The sequence below is a fragment of the Chiloscyllium plagiosum genome, unplaced genomic scaffold, assembly GCF_037043375.1.
Source record: "Chiloscyllium plagiosum isolate Xiang-an unplaced genomic scaffold, Cpla_swu_hap1 HiC_scaffold_13, whole genome shotgun sequence".
NCBI lineage: Eukaryota > Metazoa > Chordata > Chondrichthyes > Orectolobiformes > Hemiscylliidae > Chiloscyllium > Chiloscyllium plagiosum.
In genome coordinates, this window is record NW_028270151.1 from 41,551,754 (window position 1) to 41,566,502 (window position 14,749).

At 38.4% G+C, this 14,749-nt stretch overlaps 2 protein-coding genes across 2 annotated transcripts in view; both read left to right on the forward strand.

Annotated features, from left to right (window-relative positions):
* Positions 1–8,885, forward strand: part of ecel1 (endothelin converting enzyme-like 1) — a 117,153-nt gene extending 108,268 nt beyond the window's left edge. The window contains exons 16-17 of the mRNA XM_087993241.1: positions 1,559–1,635; positions 8,368–8,885. Of these exons, the coding sequence (XP_087849367.1) occupies positions 1,559–1,635; positions 8,368–8,467 (177 nt within the window). The 3' untranslated portion in view covers positions 8,468–8,885. The remainder of the gene's footprint in view (positions 1–1,558; positions 1,636–8,367) is intronic.
* Positions 8,886–12,431: 3,546 nt separating this feature from the next.
* Positions 12,432–14,749, forward strand: part of cops7a (COP9 constitutive photomorphogenic homolog subunit 7A) — a 32,199-nt gene continuing 29,881 nt past the window's right edge. Inside the window, exon 1 of the mRNA XM_043702290.2 lies at positions 12,432–12,507. The gene's annotated coding sequence lies outside the window, so the exon portion shown is untranslated. The remainder of the gene's footprint in view (positions 12,508–14,749) is intronic.

Genomic DNA, 14,749 nt, shown 5'->3' on the forward strand with positions numbered 1-14,749 from the left:
CATATATTACATACAACCCACAGAAAACAACTGGTCACAGACCTCCAGTCAGAAAAACTACAAACTACCACCTGTCTTCTGTGACCGAGCCAATTTTGTTTCCAATTTACCATCTCACCATGGATGCCATGTGACTTAATCTTCTGGACGAGCTTGCCATGAGTGACCTTATCAAATGCTTTAGTAAAATCCATTTAGATGACATCCACTGTGCTACCCCCAATCATTTCATCACTTCCTCAAAAAACTGAATCAAATTTGTGAGACTGCCAACAGCAACCCACAGTGAACCTGATCCTTGCCAATGGTCAATGTAAATTAATTCAGATAGCTAACTTTGGTGTTACTGTTGGTTATGGGTGACTGACATGTCAGAAAACTAGGGAATTGATGCCTCATTTAATTCAACATAAAATCACCCACTATGTCAGGTCATTAGAATTATGGGTCTTTTTGTTAAAGTTCAATAGTGCATATTGATTTGGCCCATTGCCAGCTAAATAATCTACTCATCATTAGCAATTGTAAAGTGGTACAAATTAATTTATAATTATCTCCTGATGGATAAATTCATCACAAAGGTTTGTTTTCCTTAACAATAATAATCAATAATAACAATAATTAGGGCGGCACGGTGGCTCAGTGGTTAGCACTGCTGCCTCACAGCACCAGGGTCCCAGGTTCGATTCCAGCCTCGGGCAACTGTCTGTGTGGAGTTTGCATATTCTCTCCGTATCTGCATGGGTTTCCTCCAGGTGCTCTGGTTTCCTCCCACAGTCCAAATATGTGCAGGTCAGGTGAATTGGCCATGCTAAATTGCCCATAGTGTTAGGTGCATGAGGGAAATGGGTCTGGATGGCTTATTCTTCGGAGGGTCAGTGTGGACTGGTTGGGCCGAAGGGCCTGTTTCCACACTGTAGGCAATCTAATCTAAGAATGTTTCCCTTCAGATTGTTTGTATTAATTTCTTTGGTATTTAAGTCACCTAAGCTACCAGGTTACCCTGTTCTCGAAAAGACAGTCAAACAGGAAAGAGTGCAAAGAAAATTTACAAGGATGTTGCCAGAACTAGTAGGCCTGAGTTGTAGGAGGAGGTTGACCAGGGGAGGACTTTTTCCTTGGAATGTAGGAGAATGAGAGGTGACCTTGTTGAGGTATATAAAATCACGAGGGACATAGATGGGATGAATTCATATAGTCTTTTCCCTAGGAATGGGGAATTGAAAACTAGAGGGCATCGGCTTAAGGTAAGAGGGGAAAGGTTTACGAAAGACCTGAGGGGCAACTTCTTCATATAGAGAATGGTGTGTATATGGATGGGCTGCCAGAAAAGTAGTTGAGGCAAGCATAATAGCAACATTTTTTTAAAATTAGGATAGGTACATGGATAGGTAGGATTTAAAGGGATATGGACGAAATATGGGCAATTTGAACTAGCTGAGTGGTCAGCATGGACTAGTTTGGGCCGAAGGGACTGTTTCCATGCTGTATTACTGTATGACTCTATGACTCTAATGAAATACTGACTATTTTTTAAATTATTACACTACCTCATTAGAATTGGTGCATGAAGAGAAGATCACAGTCCATCTACCTACAGCTGCTTACTGATAAACATGCCCCAGAACACTGCAGGTATGATTCTTTAAAGCACTTTATCCTTCTGCTGTTTCATGAAATTAAAAAAAGTTTATTTGTAGATACTTTTGACTTCATGATTTACATCCTACATTATGTCAAAATCATTTTGATACTCACTCAGTCAGAATTAACATTTGTACTTAAGCTACAGATTTTTGTGTTCTGTACATCATCAATAGCAAACTTATTTCAAGCATTTTTCCTCACATTGATGTGCCAACATAAACTGTCTGAATGGAACTTCCATTGATGTGACCATAAAGACAGTACAACTCTCGGTGCCCTGAAAATGTGGTTTAACTTCCTGCTGCATAGAAACTCTTTTTACAACTAAATGGCTTACATTGCTATTTAAAAAGTTGTTAAAAGTTAATAGAATAGATCCTGATGTTACATAATAGTGCAAAATGGGTGAAAACAAGGGAGAAGACACTTTTGCTTGTCTTCATTTTATTTCCATTGATTTCAAAGTTTCAAAACTGTCCTTGTTCCATAAGTAATGGAAAGTCATGGCAGCCTTGTCAATATCTGTCTCACTGAGTAGTGACCTCACAAATGTCCTTTCAGTCTTACTTATTGCCATCCCATCCCCAGACCACCACTGATTCTTGGATTTTGCTAGAAGGTCGCTAACACTCTGCATTTTCTCTCTTAATTTTTATTCACTCGTAAACAAGGCCTTACCATTGGTAATTTTATTGTGAATAATAGCTTTGACATTCCACTTTGATTGAAACCTAATTAATAAGTAGCAGAGTTTTCCCCTTTCTGAGGGTTCTCCAAACCTAAACAGGTCCAAACCATTCATTCACAATTGAGGGGATTTGTGGGAGTAGAGGTCCTGTTGCAATTGTATCGAATTGTGTGTCGAGAATATTGTGTGCTATTTTGGCTTCCTTAAGTAAGAAAGGATATACATGCATGCATGCCATAGAGACAAAGCAACAGAGGTTCACTAGTCTGATCCCTGGGATTATGGAATTGTTTTATGATGAGAGATTGAGGAGACAGTCCATATTCATTCATTTAGAAGAATGAGAGGTGATTGCAATAAAATACACAAGATTCTTATGGGTTTGACAGTAGAGAAAAGGAAAAATATTTCCAGATTGTGTTGTCGAGAACCAGGAGCCCGATCTCAGAGAGAGAGTTTGGCCATTTAGGACTAAATAAACAGGAACTTCTTCACATGGTAAATCTTTGGAATTCTCTATCCCAATCTTGGACTACTGGGATGCCATTCAGTAGAAGCAGCTAAGTACTCACACAACCAGCACACCAGATCAATTCAAAGCCAGTGGCATTCCCACTTTTTCTGCTCCCCAGGATTTGTTTTGAGTCTGTTTTAAAAAAAATTCTCAAGGTCAGGTTCGTAGGAGAGTAGTCTGACACAGAACAAACGACCAAGAGGCGAGACTGCTAGAATATGGGCATTTTATTCCCCGCAGCGTCGCCAGAACGGGTCTGGCTTATACTCACTCTACATGTTACAAAAACTGGGAGCCGTCAGTTCTCGTAGAGCGGTTGCCAACAACCCACGCTCGGCGGTTAAACGTAACCCCGGAGCAGACTCACCGAACTGGAGACTTTTCCAGCTGATATACTCTTTTCCAGATATAAACATTCATGTGAACAGCAGAGCAAGGCTAAAAAACACATTCCATTCTGGTTACATACAGATAAGAAGATTCACACGGGACTAAGCAACACCTCCATTCCGGTTAGATTCACACATGTATTGGGACATAATTTTTAACCGTTTCACCACATTCCACTGCTTGGAATTTTACACCACATTCCACTGCTTGGCCCAATACATGTGTTACATTATGCTTAATTCAGTTCAATTCGTTTCAGTTAATTTCAGTTCAGTCAATTCAGTGTAATTCAATTCAGCTCAGTTCAGGTCTGTTCAGTTCAATTCAATTGTGTTCAATTCAGTTCCGTCCATTTCAATTCAATTTAGCTCAGTTCCATTTTGTTCCGTTCAATTTGATTCACTTCAGTTCCACTCAGTATAGTTCAGTTCAATCCCATTCAATTCTGTTAACTCCGCTTACATGCCCACATCCTCCGCTGTACCCCAGGCAAGGGGTTCTTCGGCAGGACTGGGATCCTCTCTCAAACAAACTGCCACGTACATGCCCACATCCATGCCATCCCGGGACGGTCGGGACCTCCACAGTTTGTTCTTCTGGTTTCTTAGTCTTTTTCCAAAACATTGTTCTGTATCAAAATCTCTCCTCAATTGCGATTGACCCTGCTCGACTACGCCAAATGTTTTAAAAAAAATTCTCAAGGTCAGGTTCGTAGGAGAGTAGTCTGACACAGAACAAACGACCAAGAGGCGAGACTGCTAGAATATGGGCATTTTATTCCCCGCAGCGTCGCCAGAACGGGTCTGGCTTATACTCACTCTACATGTTACAAAAACTGGGAGCCGTCAGTTCTCGTAGAGCGGTTGCCAACAACCCACGCTCGGCGGTTAAACGTAACCCCGGAGCAGACTCACCGAACTGGAGACTTTTCCAGCTGATATACTCTTTTCCAGATATAAACATTCATGTGAACAGCAGAGCAAGGCTAAAAAACACATTCCATTCTGGTTACATACAGATAAGAAGATTCACACGGGACTAAGCAACACCTCCATTCCGGTTAGATTCACACATGTATTGGGACATAATTTTTAACCGTTTCACCACATTCCACTGCTTGGAATTTTACACCACAGAGTCTTATCTCCAGTAATTGCCTGCTATTATCCATTCTTGGAGCTTAGCAAAACATTCATAACAAGACCACCTGAGAACAAAAGAGATGTCTGGCCATTTGTTCAACCTGCTTTTGTTGATACAGTTGACAGGTGGCCTCATTCTAAATACTTGGACTGAGCTCCAAGAATGGTTATTAGAGTCGTCCCAGCAAACAATATTGACAGATTTTGCAAAATAGTTCTAACATTGTTTGATTGGCATTTTTATTATCTTATAGTAAACTGTTCTTTCTTTGAAGAGCTCTTTCAATGTCTTTATTTTTACTTGGATAAGATTAAGGTGTATAAAGTGAATTGTAAGTTTCCTCTATGGGACTTCCACCACCTGTAATCGATTAAATGTTTTATGAGAAGGTGTGGAGGCAATATTTTTCAAAGGAAAGTTGAATGTCTGAATTTTTTGTTCCCAAACTGCAGACAAAGATTTCCCCATAGTTCACACATTCTCTGAGATACTGTGAACTATATTTATGATCAACATCACCCAAGTCCATTAAAAAAAAATAGAAACATTGGAAAAGGAATAGGAAAAGCCACCCTGACAGTAGTATTTTCCATACTCCCAATGACAGATTAAGCCTAAGAATTTACATTACAGAAACAGTCCATATTTCTCCAAAACATTAGCATTAATGTTGGCCCTCCATATGAGCAGGAGTTGTAAATCCATCTGGTTCTCATATTCTTGTATTGTCCATCTATAGTTAGTTGGTAACATTGATTAGATTAGATTCCCTACAGTATGGAAACAAGTCCGCACTGACCTTCCAAAGAGTAATCCAACCAGACCCATTCCCCTACCCGATATTTATCCTGATTAATGCACCTAACACTACGGGCAATTTTAGCATGACCAATTCACCTAACCTGCACATCTTTGGATTGTGGAAGGAAACCAGAACACCTGGAGAAACCCACGCAGACACGGGGAGAATCAAACCCGGATTCCTGGTGCTGTGAGGCAGCAGTGCTAGCCACTGAGCCACTGTGCCACTGAGATTGTCTCTACATCAATCACCCCCAATCCCCTCCAGCTTAAAAACCCTCTCCCAAACTGTCTGATACTTTGTCTTCTGTTTCATGGCTCTGCGCAACAATCCAGCACATTTGTTTATTTGTATAATTCTCTTGCAAAAACATAAATAAGGTATTCAAACAATTACATTATGACGATTTGCTAAAAAGTGCAGAAAGGCAATCTGCTAAGTATGCATTTACACTAGTTTTCATTCATTGAAGAATAACTGTTTTGTTTCAAAAACAAAGCCAATGACCTGGAAATACGGCAGCCCATTGAGGCAAACTTCAATGGGTGATAACTAATGATTTACTATAAAAGCTATCTTCATCTATTTACCTTGCATCAGGTAGATAACTGAAAGTCTCTCTCTGGTTTGGTATTGTCTTTTTTGCACTCTGTTCCTTTCAGCTTTGCTATCTTGTTCTTCCTTTACTATCCTTAAAAAATAATCTATGTGATGTTTCCTGTGGAATTTTTTTCCATTCCATGTGTCAGTCTGGAACAAAGGATTTCCTATTCACTGACATTGCCAAATCATGCCAGATTTTTTATAAAAATAATAGCAAAATTAAAGTTATGTATCTTGTCAGCCTCTTAAACCCAGGACATTTGTAAATTTGAATGCATATGATTCATCTAAACCTTCAGTAGCTCAGATGGATCCTATTATTTTTAATATCTAGGTCAACTTGGCAAATTGAGTTCAAAGTAGTTTTTTCTAGCAAGAAGCAAAGGGTAATGGCTGAAGAGTATTTTTTTTTTATTGGAAGCCTGTGTCCAGTGGTATATCATAGTTTTCGGTGTTGGGTCTCTAGCTGTTTGTTTTGTGTACATTAATGATTTAAACTTGAATATAGGAGGGTTCATGGATGATACAAAAATTGGTGGTGTGTTAAATAGCAAAAAGGGAAGAGTTAGACGACAGAACAACGTAGTTCGGGTGGTTAGATAGGCTGAATAGCAGCAAATGAATTTAATCCTGAAAAGTGTGAGGTATTGCATTTTGGGAGGACTATCAAGGAAATTGTGTACATGTTGAATGGCAGGAGCCTAGGAAACACAGAGGATTCCAAGGATCTTTATGTGCATGTCCATAGATATTAAAGGCAACAGGACAGGTAAATAAGACAGTAAAGATAATATTTGGGATTCTTTCCTTTCTTTGTTAAGGCATTGAATACAAGATCAAGGAAGTTATAATGGAGCTATAAATAACTTTATTCTGGATTAGTGGTGCTGGAAGAGCACAGCAGTTCAGGCAGCATCCAAGGAGCTTCGAAATTGACGTTTCGGGCAAAGGGCTTTTGCCCGAAACGTCGATTCGAAGCTCCTTGGATGCTGCCTGAATTGCTGTGCTCTTCCAGCACCACTAATCCAGAAATTGGTTTCCAGCATCCGCAGTCATTGTTTTCACCCCTTATAAATAACTTTAGGTAAGCCACAGCTGAAGTACTTCGTACAGTTCTGATCACCATACTAGAGGAAGGATATGATTGCACTATAGAGGATGCAGACAAGACTGATCATAATGTTGCCTGGATTTGAGCGATTCAGCAATGAAGAGAAACTAGAGAGGATATGCTTGATTTCCTTCAAGCAGTGAAAGCTGAATACTGTCTGATTGAGGTGTTCAAACTTCTGAGGGTCATTAATAGGGTAGCCAGAGAGAACATTTTCCTCTTAATTGAGGGCCAATAGCCAAAGGGTACAGTTTTAATGTAAGGAGCAGTAAGTTTATAGGGAATTTGAGGAATTCTTCAGAGAGTCAAAAGGATTCTTCACTGTCTAAAAGGATGGTAAAGATGGGAACCTCAAGAACTTTTAAGAACTATTTAAATGGACACTTGAAACAGGATCACACAACAGCCTACAGGCCAGGTGCTGGAAAATGGGATTAGAATAGATGGAAGTTTGATGACCAGCGCAGACACTACAGGCCTTAATGCATGCTGTAAAAAAAAAACTCTGACTTCTTAACTCTAAGACATTCCTCATTAATGTCCTTCCTGCAGCCCCAAATGTCTACAGCTGATTGATGTGCTTTTCCAGAGTAGTAATGTTCCTCTGGTGTGGACCTTTCAGTCAATAGTCTAATTTCTATCCTTTAAATTCTGAGTGATTTTGAAATTGGCCCAAAAAAATACTAAATCATTACATTAGTGCACATAATAATTTATTTGGTTATTTCTTTATGAATTCTACATTTTTCCTTTAAACCGTGGTGTACAATAAATCAAAATTCTTTAACCACAAACCTTCCTGGTTATAGCCAATTTATATTCTGTTAGTACTTTGTATTTTCTAAGATTATTTTCTACAGCATCTAAAATGTAAATAAATATCTTATTAGAACATGGACTTTTTAAAATTACAGCCAGCTAAAACAGAGAATAGATAAGTATTTAAAAAGGAAATTTGTAAACGGATACAAGGAAAAGGAGAAAAAATTGGACAGTATTGCTCCAGCTATCAAGTTTGCAATTCCCTGTTGTTCTAAAGAACCAGGACTGTGGATCCACGGGCATTGATTACATTTATTCTGCCACCTAAGTGATTATTCTGTAAGTCCAAAACATATGTCAGCAGACTATTTCATTGTAGAAAGCTGACATCCAATTCTAATCATCTTCTTGTTCAATATCAATCTTTAACAGAGGTCAATGAATAGCAATGAAAGTTGTTATATTGTTATATTGCCCCTCTTTCGTTTAGGAGCACTGAAGTCAATTGTAGTGTCTTAATATTCTGTAATAATTGCAATATCCAGAGACCAGTAATTGAATAAAGGATATGGTTCAGCCATGGGTATTTATTTTACAAACTAAGCCATAAATACTTGTAACTAAACTTTACAAACTAAATATAATATAGATTTACAAGAATAGGTTGTTTAACTTGAAAGCAGTAATCTTCATTCTTATTTTAACAGGGTTCTTGGAAGTGTTTCCCAGTTTGATGAATTTGGAAGGGTATTCCATTGTCCTAAAAGAGCTCCAATGAATCCAGTTGAAAAGTGTTCAGTGTGGTGATTCCAGATTCAATTTTTAATATACAAAGCTATTTTACTTTTTCCTTAATGTTTGATAAAATGTGGCCAGTTCTTTTTATCTCAATTGCATTTTTATTTTTGTAAATAAATGTAGGCTGAATTCTTGACTGTTTTCAGAGCAGCAAAATGTCATTATTTTAATGATTCACGTAAAATTCACATCTTTGCACAAGAGATTTGAATAAGAATCTTTCTCTTTTCACTATGCCTCGTATTACCAATCCTAAACTACGTTTAGGTAATAGATGCTTCATGATTGAACTGTACTTCATGTTACTTTTGTGTTTCAATGTATGCCAGTTGTTAAAAATCAAGCAAGGTGTTTTAGACTGGTTGAATATTTGTGCACTTTATTAAAAGCTTAACAAAAGCTTATGTCTTACAAATAAAAATGTATCATAAAAAGAAGTAACTGAGTTTATTTTTTCTTTAAATTCATAGCAGAACATGAAATAAATCTACACCAAACTGCTTGAGCTTTTAGAGTGTGTGATATCCATTAAACAAAAATTGTTCAGTGTATAACCTTTGTGTAAAAATTGAAAATGTGACTAGTTAATTTTTATATTTAGTATCATTGAAAACTAACTTGTTAGCTTGTTAAATGTCAACGGCTGTAGTTATCAAGTCTTCTGGTATTTAATCATGCTATCAAACAGCTGTCTTTTCTAAAGTATTTACTGATTCTGTGTCTACACTTTCCTTTGAAGATATAACGTGCAAACTCAAAATAATGTAAGAAAGTTGTAGTATCCTGACGTAGTGAGGAAGCAGATGAATCCTTAATACTTTCCTTTAATGCTTTACTAAGGAGCCATTTGTGTTTTTTCCCCTCAGTATAGACCTTGTGATGAAATAAACGTGACTTGGCTCAGCAAACTGTTTTGCTTTCAAATCAGTTGAGATCAAAGAGGTTTTAGTTTATTCCCCTAGCTTAATTCTGCTGTGTCTGTGAATATTTTTCAAACAGAAAGCCATATGAAGAACAATATTTGTTGGTTATAAATCACAAGGAAAATTTAAAATTCTCACACAAACACTTGATAGACATGCATAAATATAATCAATGTTACCTAACATTGAGTTGCAAGTCATTAAAGGGCATAGTTATGTAACAAAATAGGAAACCCACTATTCAACATATCATTTTAAGTCATCACTAGCAGTGACCAGAGTCTGTATTTATAAGTTGATGAGATCACTTTAGGAGTAATTCCCAAGGTAGCTGACAAGTTAACAGCTTTGAGTAACCAGACTATCACTTAGCTCAACTGCCTGTATGTGCTGAGCAACATTCAGAAATGACACAACTTCAATCTCAGGATTGATGTACTTGAGTTAAACATCTTTCTTTCCTGAGATATGGTCATTAGCTTTTTGGGAGATTGATTCCATGATCACATTTCATTGCATGGAGTCTTTCTGGGTGGGGAAAACTGAGTTTGAGAGATGATCCATAAGAAGCCTTGCCAAGTTTCTAAATAACGTCCTACAGTTAGTATAAATGGTGTATGAAAAAAAGTCAATATTTTGGCTAGGAATGATATACTAATCTGATGCTTTGGTCTAGAGATGGTGTTGAACTTTGTCAGTGTTGATGCAGATGCATCCATCCAAATGAGACACCATTCCATCACACGCCTAATTTTGTCTTTTAAATAGTGGAAAGGCTTTGCAAGCTAAAAGCTAAGCCTCTTAACAAAAAATACCCAGCCTCTGACTTATGCTATTGACACAACACTTATGCTATTTGTCCAGTAGAGTTTCTTAATATTCAAGAATGAGGTTAAAAGAAATATGCATGAGATTTTTCTCATACAACTAATCCATATTTAACATGATCATGGCTAATCTAATCCTACTCTACTTTCCTGCCTGCTCCCCATAGCCCTTTATCCTGTTTTTCATCAGAAACATATCTATTTCGTTCTTGAACCTGTTGATTGATTTTGCCTCCATTGCACTTTGAGGCAGTGAGTTCCACAGATTCACAACCCTCCAAAAGAAGTAGTTATCCTCATCTCAGTTTTGACCTCTCAGTCTATATCTATGACCTCTTCTTTGAGATTGTCCCACAAGGTGGAACATCTGTTAAACATCCACCTTATCAATCCTTTTCAGCATTTCAGATCCCCCCCCCCCCATCCTTCTGAACTCCAGCCCAAACTATTCAACTGCTCCTCGTGCAACAGCTCTCCCATCCCTGGAATCAACCTGGTGAACCTCTTCTGAACTGCCTCCAATGCCACCTTCAAGTAAGGAGACCAAAACAGGACACAATATTCCAGATATGATCTCACCACAGTCTGAGTTTGACACTAAATATAAACTGAAAGAACTGCAGATGATGTAAATCAAAAACAAAAACAGAAGTTGCTGGAAAAGCTCAGCAGGTCTAGTAACACCTGTGAAAAGAAATCAGAGTTAATATTTCAGGTCCAGTGACCCTTCCTCAGAACTGATAGTAATTAGGAAAATATCGGTTTATATGCAGAAGATAGGGTGGAGGGAGGAGGTAAGGAGAAAGTGAGGTCTGCAGATGCTGGAGATCAGAGCTGAAAATGTGTTGCTGGAAAAGCGCAGCAGGTCAGGCAGCATCCAGGGAACAGGAGAATCGACATTTCGGGCATAAGCCCTTCTTCAGGAGGAGGTAAGGAGTAAACTATAGGTGGGAATTGAGCCCCTTATCTTCTGCACATAAACTGACATTTTCCTAGCTACTATCAATGCTGAGGAAGGGTTACCGGAACCTGAAATGTCAACTGAGTCGAACAGCTGGGAGGTCTATAGGTTCAAACAATTAGGACTACTGTTCCTAAAATAGGTAGCATGAGGCTCTTGTGTCACCTCTGAACCAGGAGATCTGGCTCAAGTCACTCCAGAGATGCATTACAACATCTCTAAGCAAGCTGATTATGATAGTTTCTAAAAGAGGCAGTGGCAGATGCCATGTGCAGGATAGAGAACATTAAGGAAGATAACTGAGTCATGGCCTTCATCAGGATTCTACGTTGAAATGGTATCAGGAAAGAAAATAAGTTGAGGTTTTATGCTTTTCTCACTTGCACTGACTGCTAACCCCATCACGCAGGGCAGAACTGTTCAAGGGAAAGTCCACTTGTAGCATCATTGTCATTGCATCACAAATTGTGTGGTGGCATTGAATTCCCAAATCATATTGAATTGATTAAAAATGGGAAAATCAGTATGAGAGACAGAACATTTGTTGATTTGCAAATGTTAACAAAGGGATAACCAGTTAGGAAACGTAATATTTGGAAATATTGTTGTACAGGTTCTCCATTTTAAGAGTATAAAAGATATGTTAGATCTCTTTCACCTTAATTACTGTTTTTTTTTCCTTCTGGTGTACCTATATACTGACCCTGGTTGCAGTGGTGAGATGCCTATAATCTCAACTTCAATTCCGTCCAAATAATGTTTGATAAATATTGTCCTACCTAGAATTGGGGCCCTGTTTGGTTTCCGTGCTAACTTAAATCAAGCAACGTGATATCTTGATGTTTTGTCAATTTGATTCCTCAACGCTAAAGGTTCCTTAACTTGAGTGATTGCCCCGCAGTTGCTAACTGAATCGCTATTTCGAGCCTTTCTCATTTTCGTCCTCTCTCCTAACGTAAAACAGGAGCAAAAAGAAACAAAAGAACTGCAGACGTTGGAAATCAGAACCAAAAATATAAATGCTGGAAAGACTCAACATTTGTGGAAAGAAATCATCCTTCCACAGAACACAATAGTAGGAGCGACAGCTACTCCGCGTGCGTGAGACTTAAATTTAAATGTCAGAATCACGAGGCGCACCTAACGGATCCGCCTTATGAATGAAATACGGTTGGCGGGTTTACGTATTTGATCGATAGCTGAGCCAGCAAATAGAAAGCTCGATTGGTGTTAGGGGTGGGTCCAGGAGGTTGCTGTTCCGGCCAATAGGCGCTAAGCGAGGCGGGGGCGCCCAGCTCTCTTCTGAAAGAGGGACTGAGGCAAAGGGCCTAGTCGTAGGTGAGTTCTTCAAAAGCATGTGGATTGTAGATGCTTCGGTAGTGGTTGACTGAAAGGCAGTAATTGTAGTTGTCAGTTAAATGTATTGTAAGGCTTAGCTGTTTGAGTTATTAGCACGTTGTGTGGTTGCAGGGATATCGGATCTGGGCCTAGCAGTGAGCGTCAAACACATTGTTCTTTTTTTTGATTGTGTGATTTAAAGGATCGAGCATTTTCTTCGTAATTTAAAACGTGACTTCTTAAAGGTGTGTTCTCTGTCGCTCGATTTGAGCGGGAAAACCCTTTTTTAAAATGGGTTTAAAACTGATGATCTACAGAGCTCTCATAGAGCTGAAGTGTAAATGAGTACAATGCAGACGAGAACTCATGCACCTTCTTTTGTTACTAAGCGTAATTAGGTTCTCTTAATTCCAAACAGCTCTAAAGAACTGCGGATACCTGTAAATCAAAACAACAAGGAAATTGCTTGGAAAAAACTTAGCAGGTCTAAAGAAAAGTCACTGATCCCGAAATGTTAACTTTGCTTTCTCTCCACGCATGCTCCCAGACCTGCTGAGTTTTTTTTAAGAAAAGTAATTTTCTTTCTCTCCTATGTCCCCATGTACTTTGGTACTTGGCTGAAAATCCAATTTTTTTTAACAAAGAAAGAAAATGAATTTAACCGTTCATTGGATTGTTTTCCCTCAAGATGTTAATGTAAATTTTTAAAAAATCATGTGCAGTAAGAGAAGTTGCCACAAAGTTGTGACAAAAGGTGAAGGTGTGTGGAGTTAGATGAGTTGTAAAATGTGTTACATGACCAGAAAATATCAGTGCTAATATGAGGGTTTTTGGACATGGGAGAAGTGTTTTCTAGTGGTGATAATCTTGCATTGGCAAAGATTAGGAATGTGGAGTACTATATCAAAATATAGAAAGAAATAGGCTGGTAGATAAATGAAATTTATAGCAAGCTGATCCATTTTAGTAGAAGTGTATGGAAGATAAGTAATTAAACAAGGTAGCAAGACAGTGAAATCCAGGATTACAAGTCCATCACTGAAAGTAGTACAAGTTGATCAGGCAAACCAAGTTCTGGTATTTTATTTATGCAGGAATGCATGTTGAATATTGGTTCAAATATATGGTCCTTATTTTATAAAAGGGAAGCTGCGGGTCTGGGAAAATGTCAAAAATATCCTCAATGTTGCTAAACTTGAGAGGAGGAGAAAGTGAGGGCTGCAGATGCTGGAGATCAGAGCTGAAAATGTGTTGCTGGAAAAGCGCAGCAGGTCAGGCAGCATCCAAGGAACAGGAGAATTGATGTTTCGGGCATAAGCCCTTCTTCAGGCTTATGCCCGAAACATCGATTCTCCTGTTCCTTGGATGCTGCCTGACCTGCTGCGCTTTTCCAGCAACACATTTTCAGCTCTAAACTTGAGAGGATTCAGCTACAAGGAATGATTAAGTGCGCTGGTGTGTTTTTTTTTCCTATTCTGATAGAGGCCTTTAAATTATGAAGGGATTTGCTTGGGTGTTAAAACCAAAGCTATCCACTTTGTCAATTCCATCATGCTGCTCCTTCCAACAGTCACCACAATTTTCCATTTGGCTGATTTTAAAATCTCAATTGATCCTAAGCACATGTTTAAACCTCTCAGTAAGACTAGATTTTTCTGCTCTCTTTGTTCATCAACTAACCCAAGTCATAAACTACTTGTTTCTTAAACATGATCACTTTTTTTTTAATCCACTGAGCAACTGTTGCTAGATTGATTGTGCTTATAAAAGGCTGTTCTAAACTGCTAATGATCAATGTATTTAGAAATGTCATTGTTGAAGGGTCTGTCTTTGTAGAAATGAACTATTTGTTCACTCTTAACTTCAGAAAATGTCTATAATTCAAACTTCTATATTCTAGGCAATGAAACTAGTTTGTTGAGTCCTTCCCTTGTATTTTTTTTTCCTGCACCTCAGATGCTGCCTGACCTGCTGTGCTTTTCCAGCACCACTTTAATCTAGACTCTGGTAATTCCAGCATCTGCAGTCCTTGTTTTTACCTCTGTCTTTGTCCTTATTCCACCCGTTGACAGACATGGTCCGCCAAGGAGGGCCTTAAACTAAATACAGGGATGGATTCAGTTGCATGGAAATTTAGAAAATCAAAAGTAAAGGAGAAAGTAAGAGTGCAGGTTAGTGATGGGCTCGTTGTTACTTGAAAATAAGAGACTGTGTGAATGTCATTTTGCACCAACAAATCATT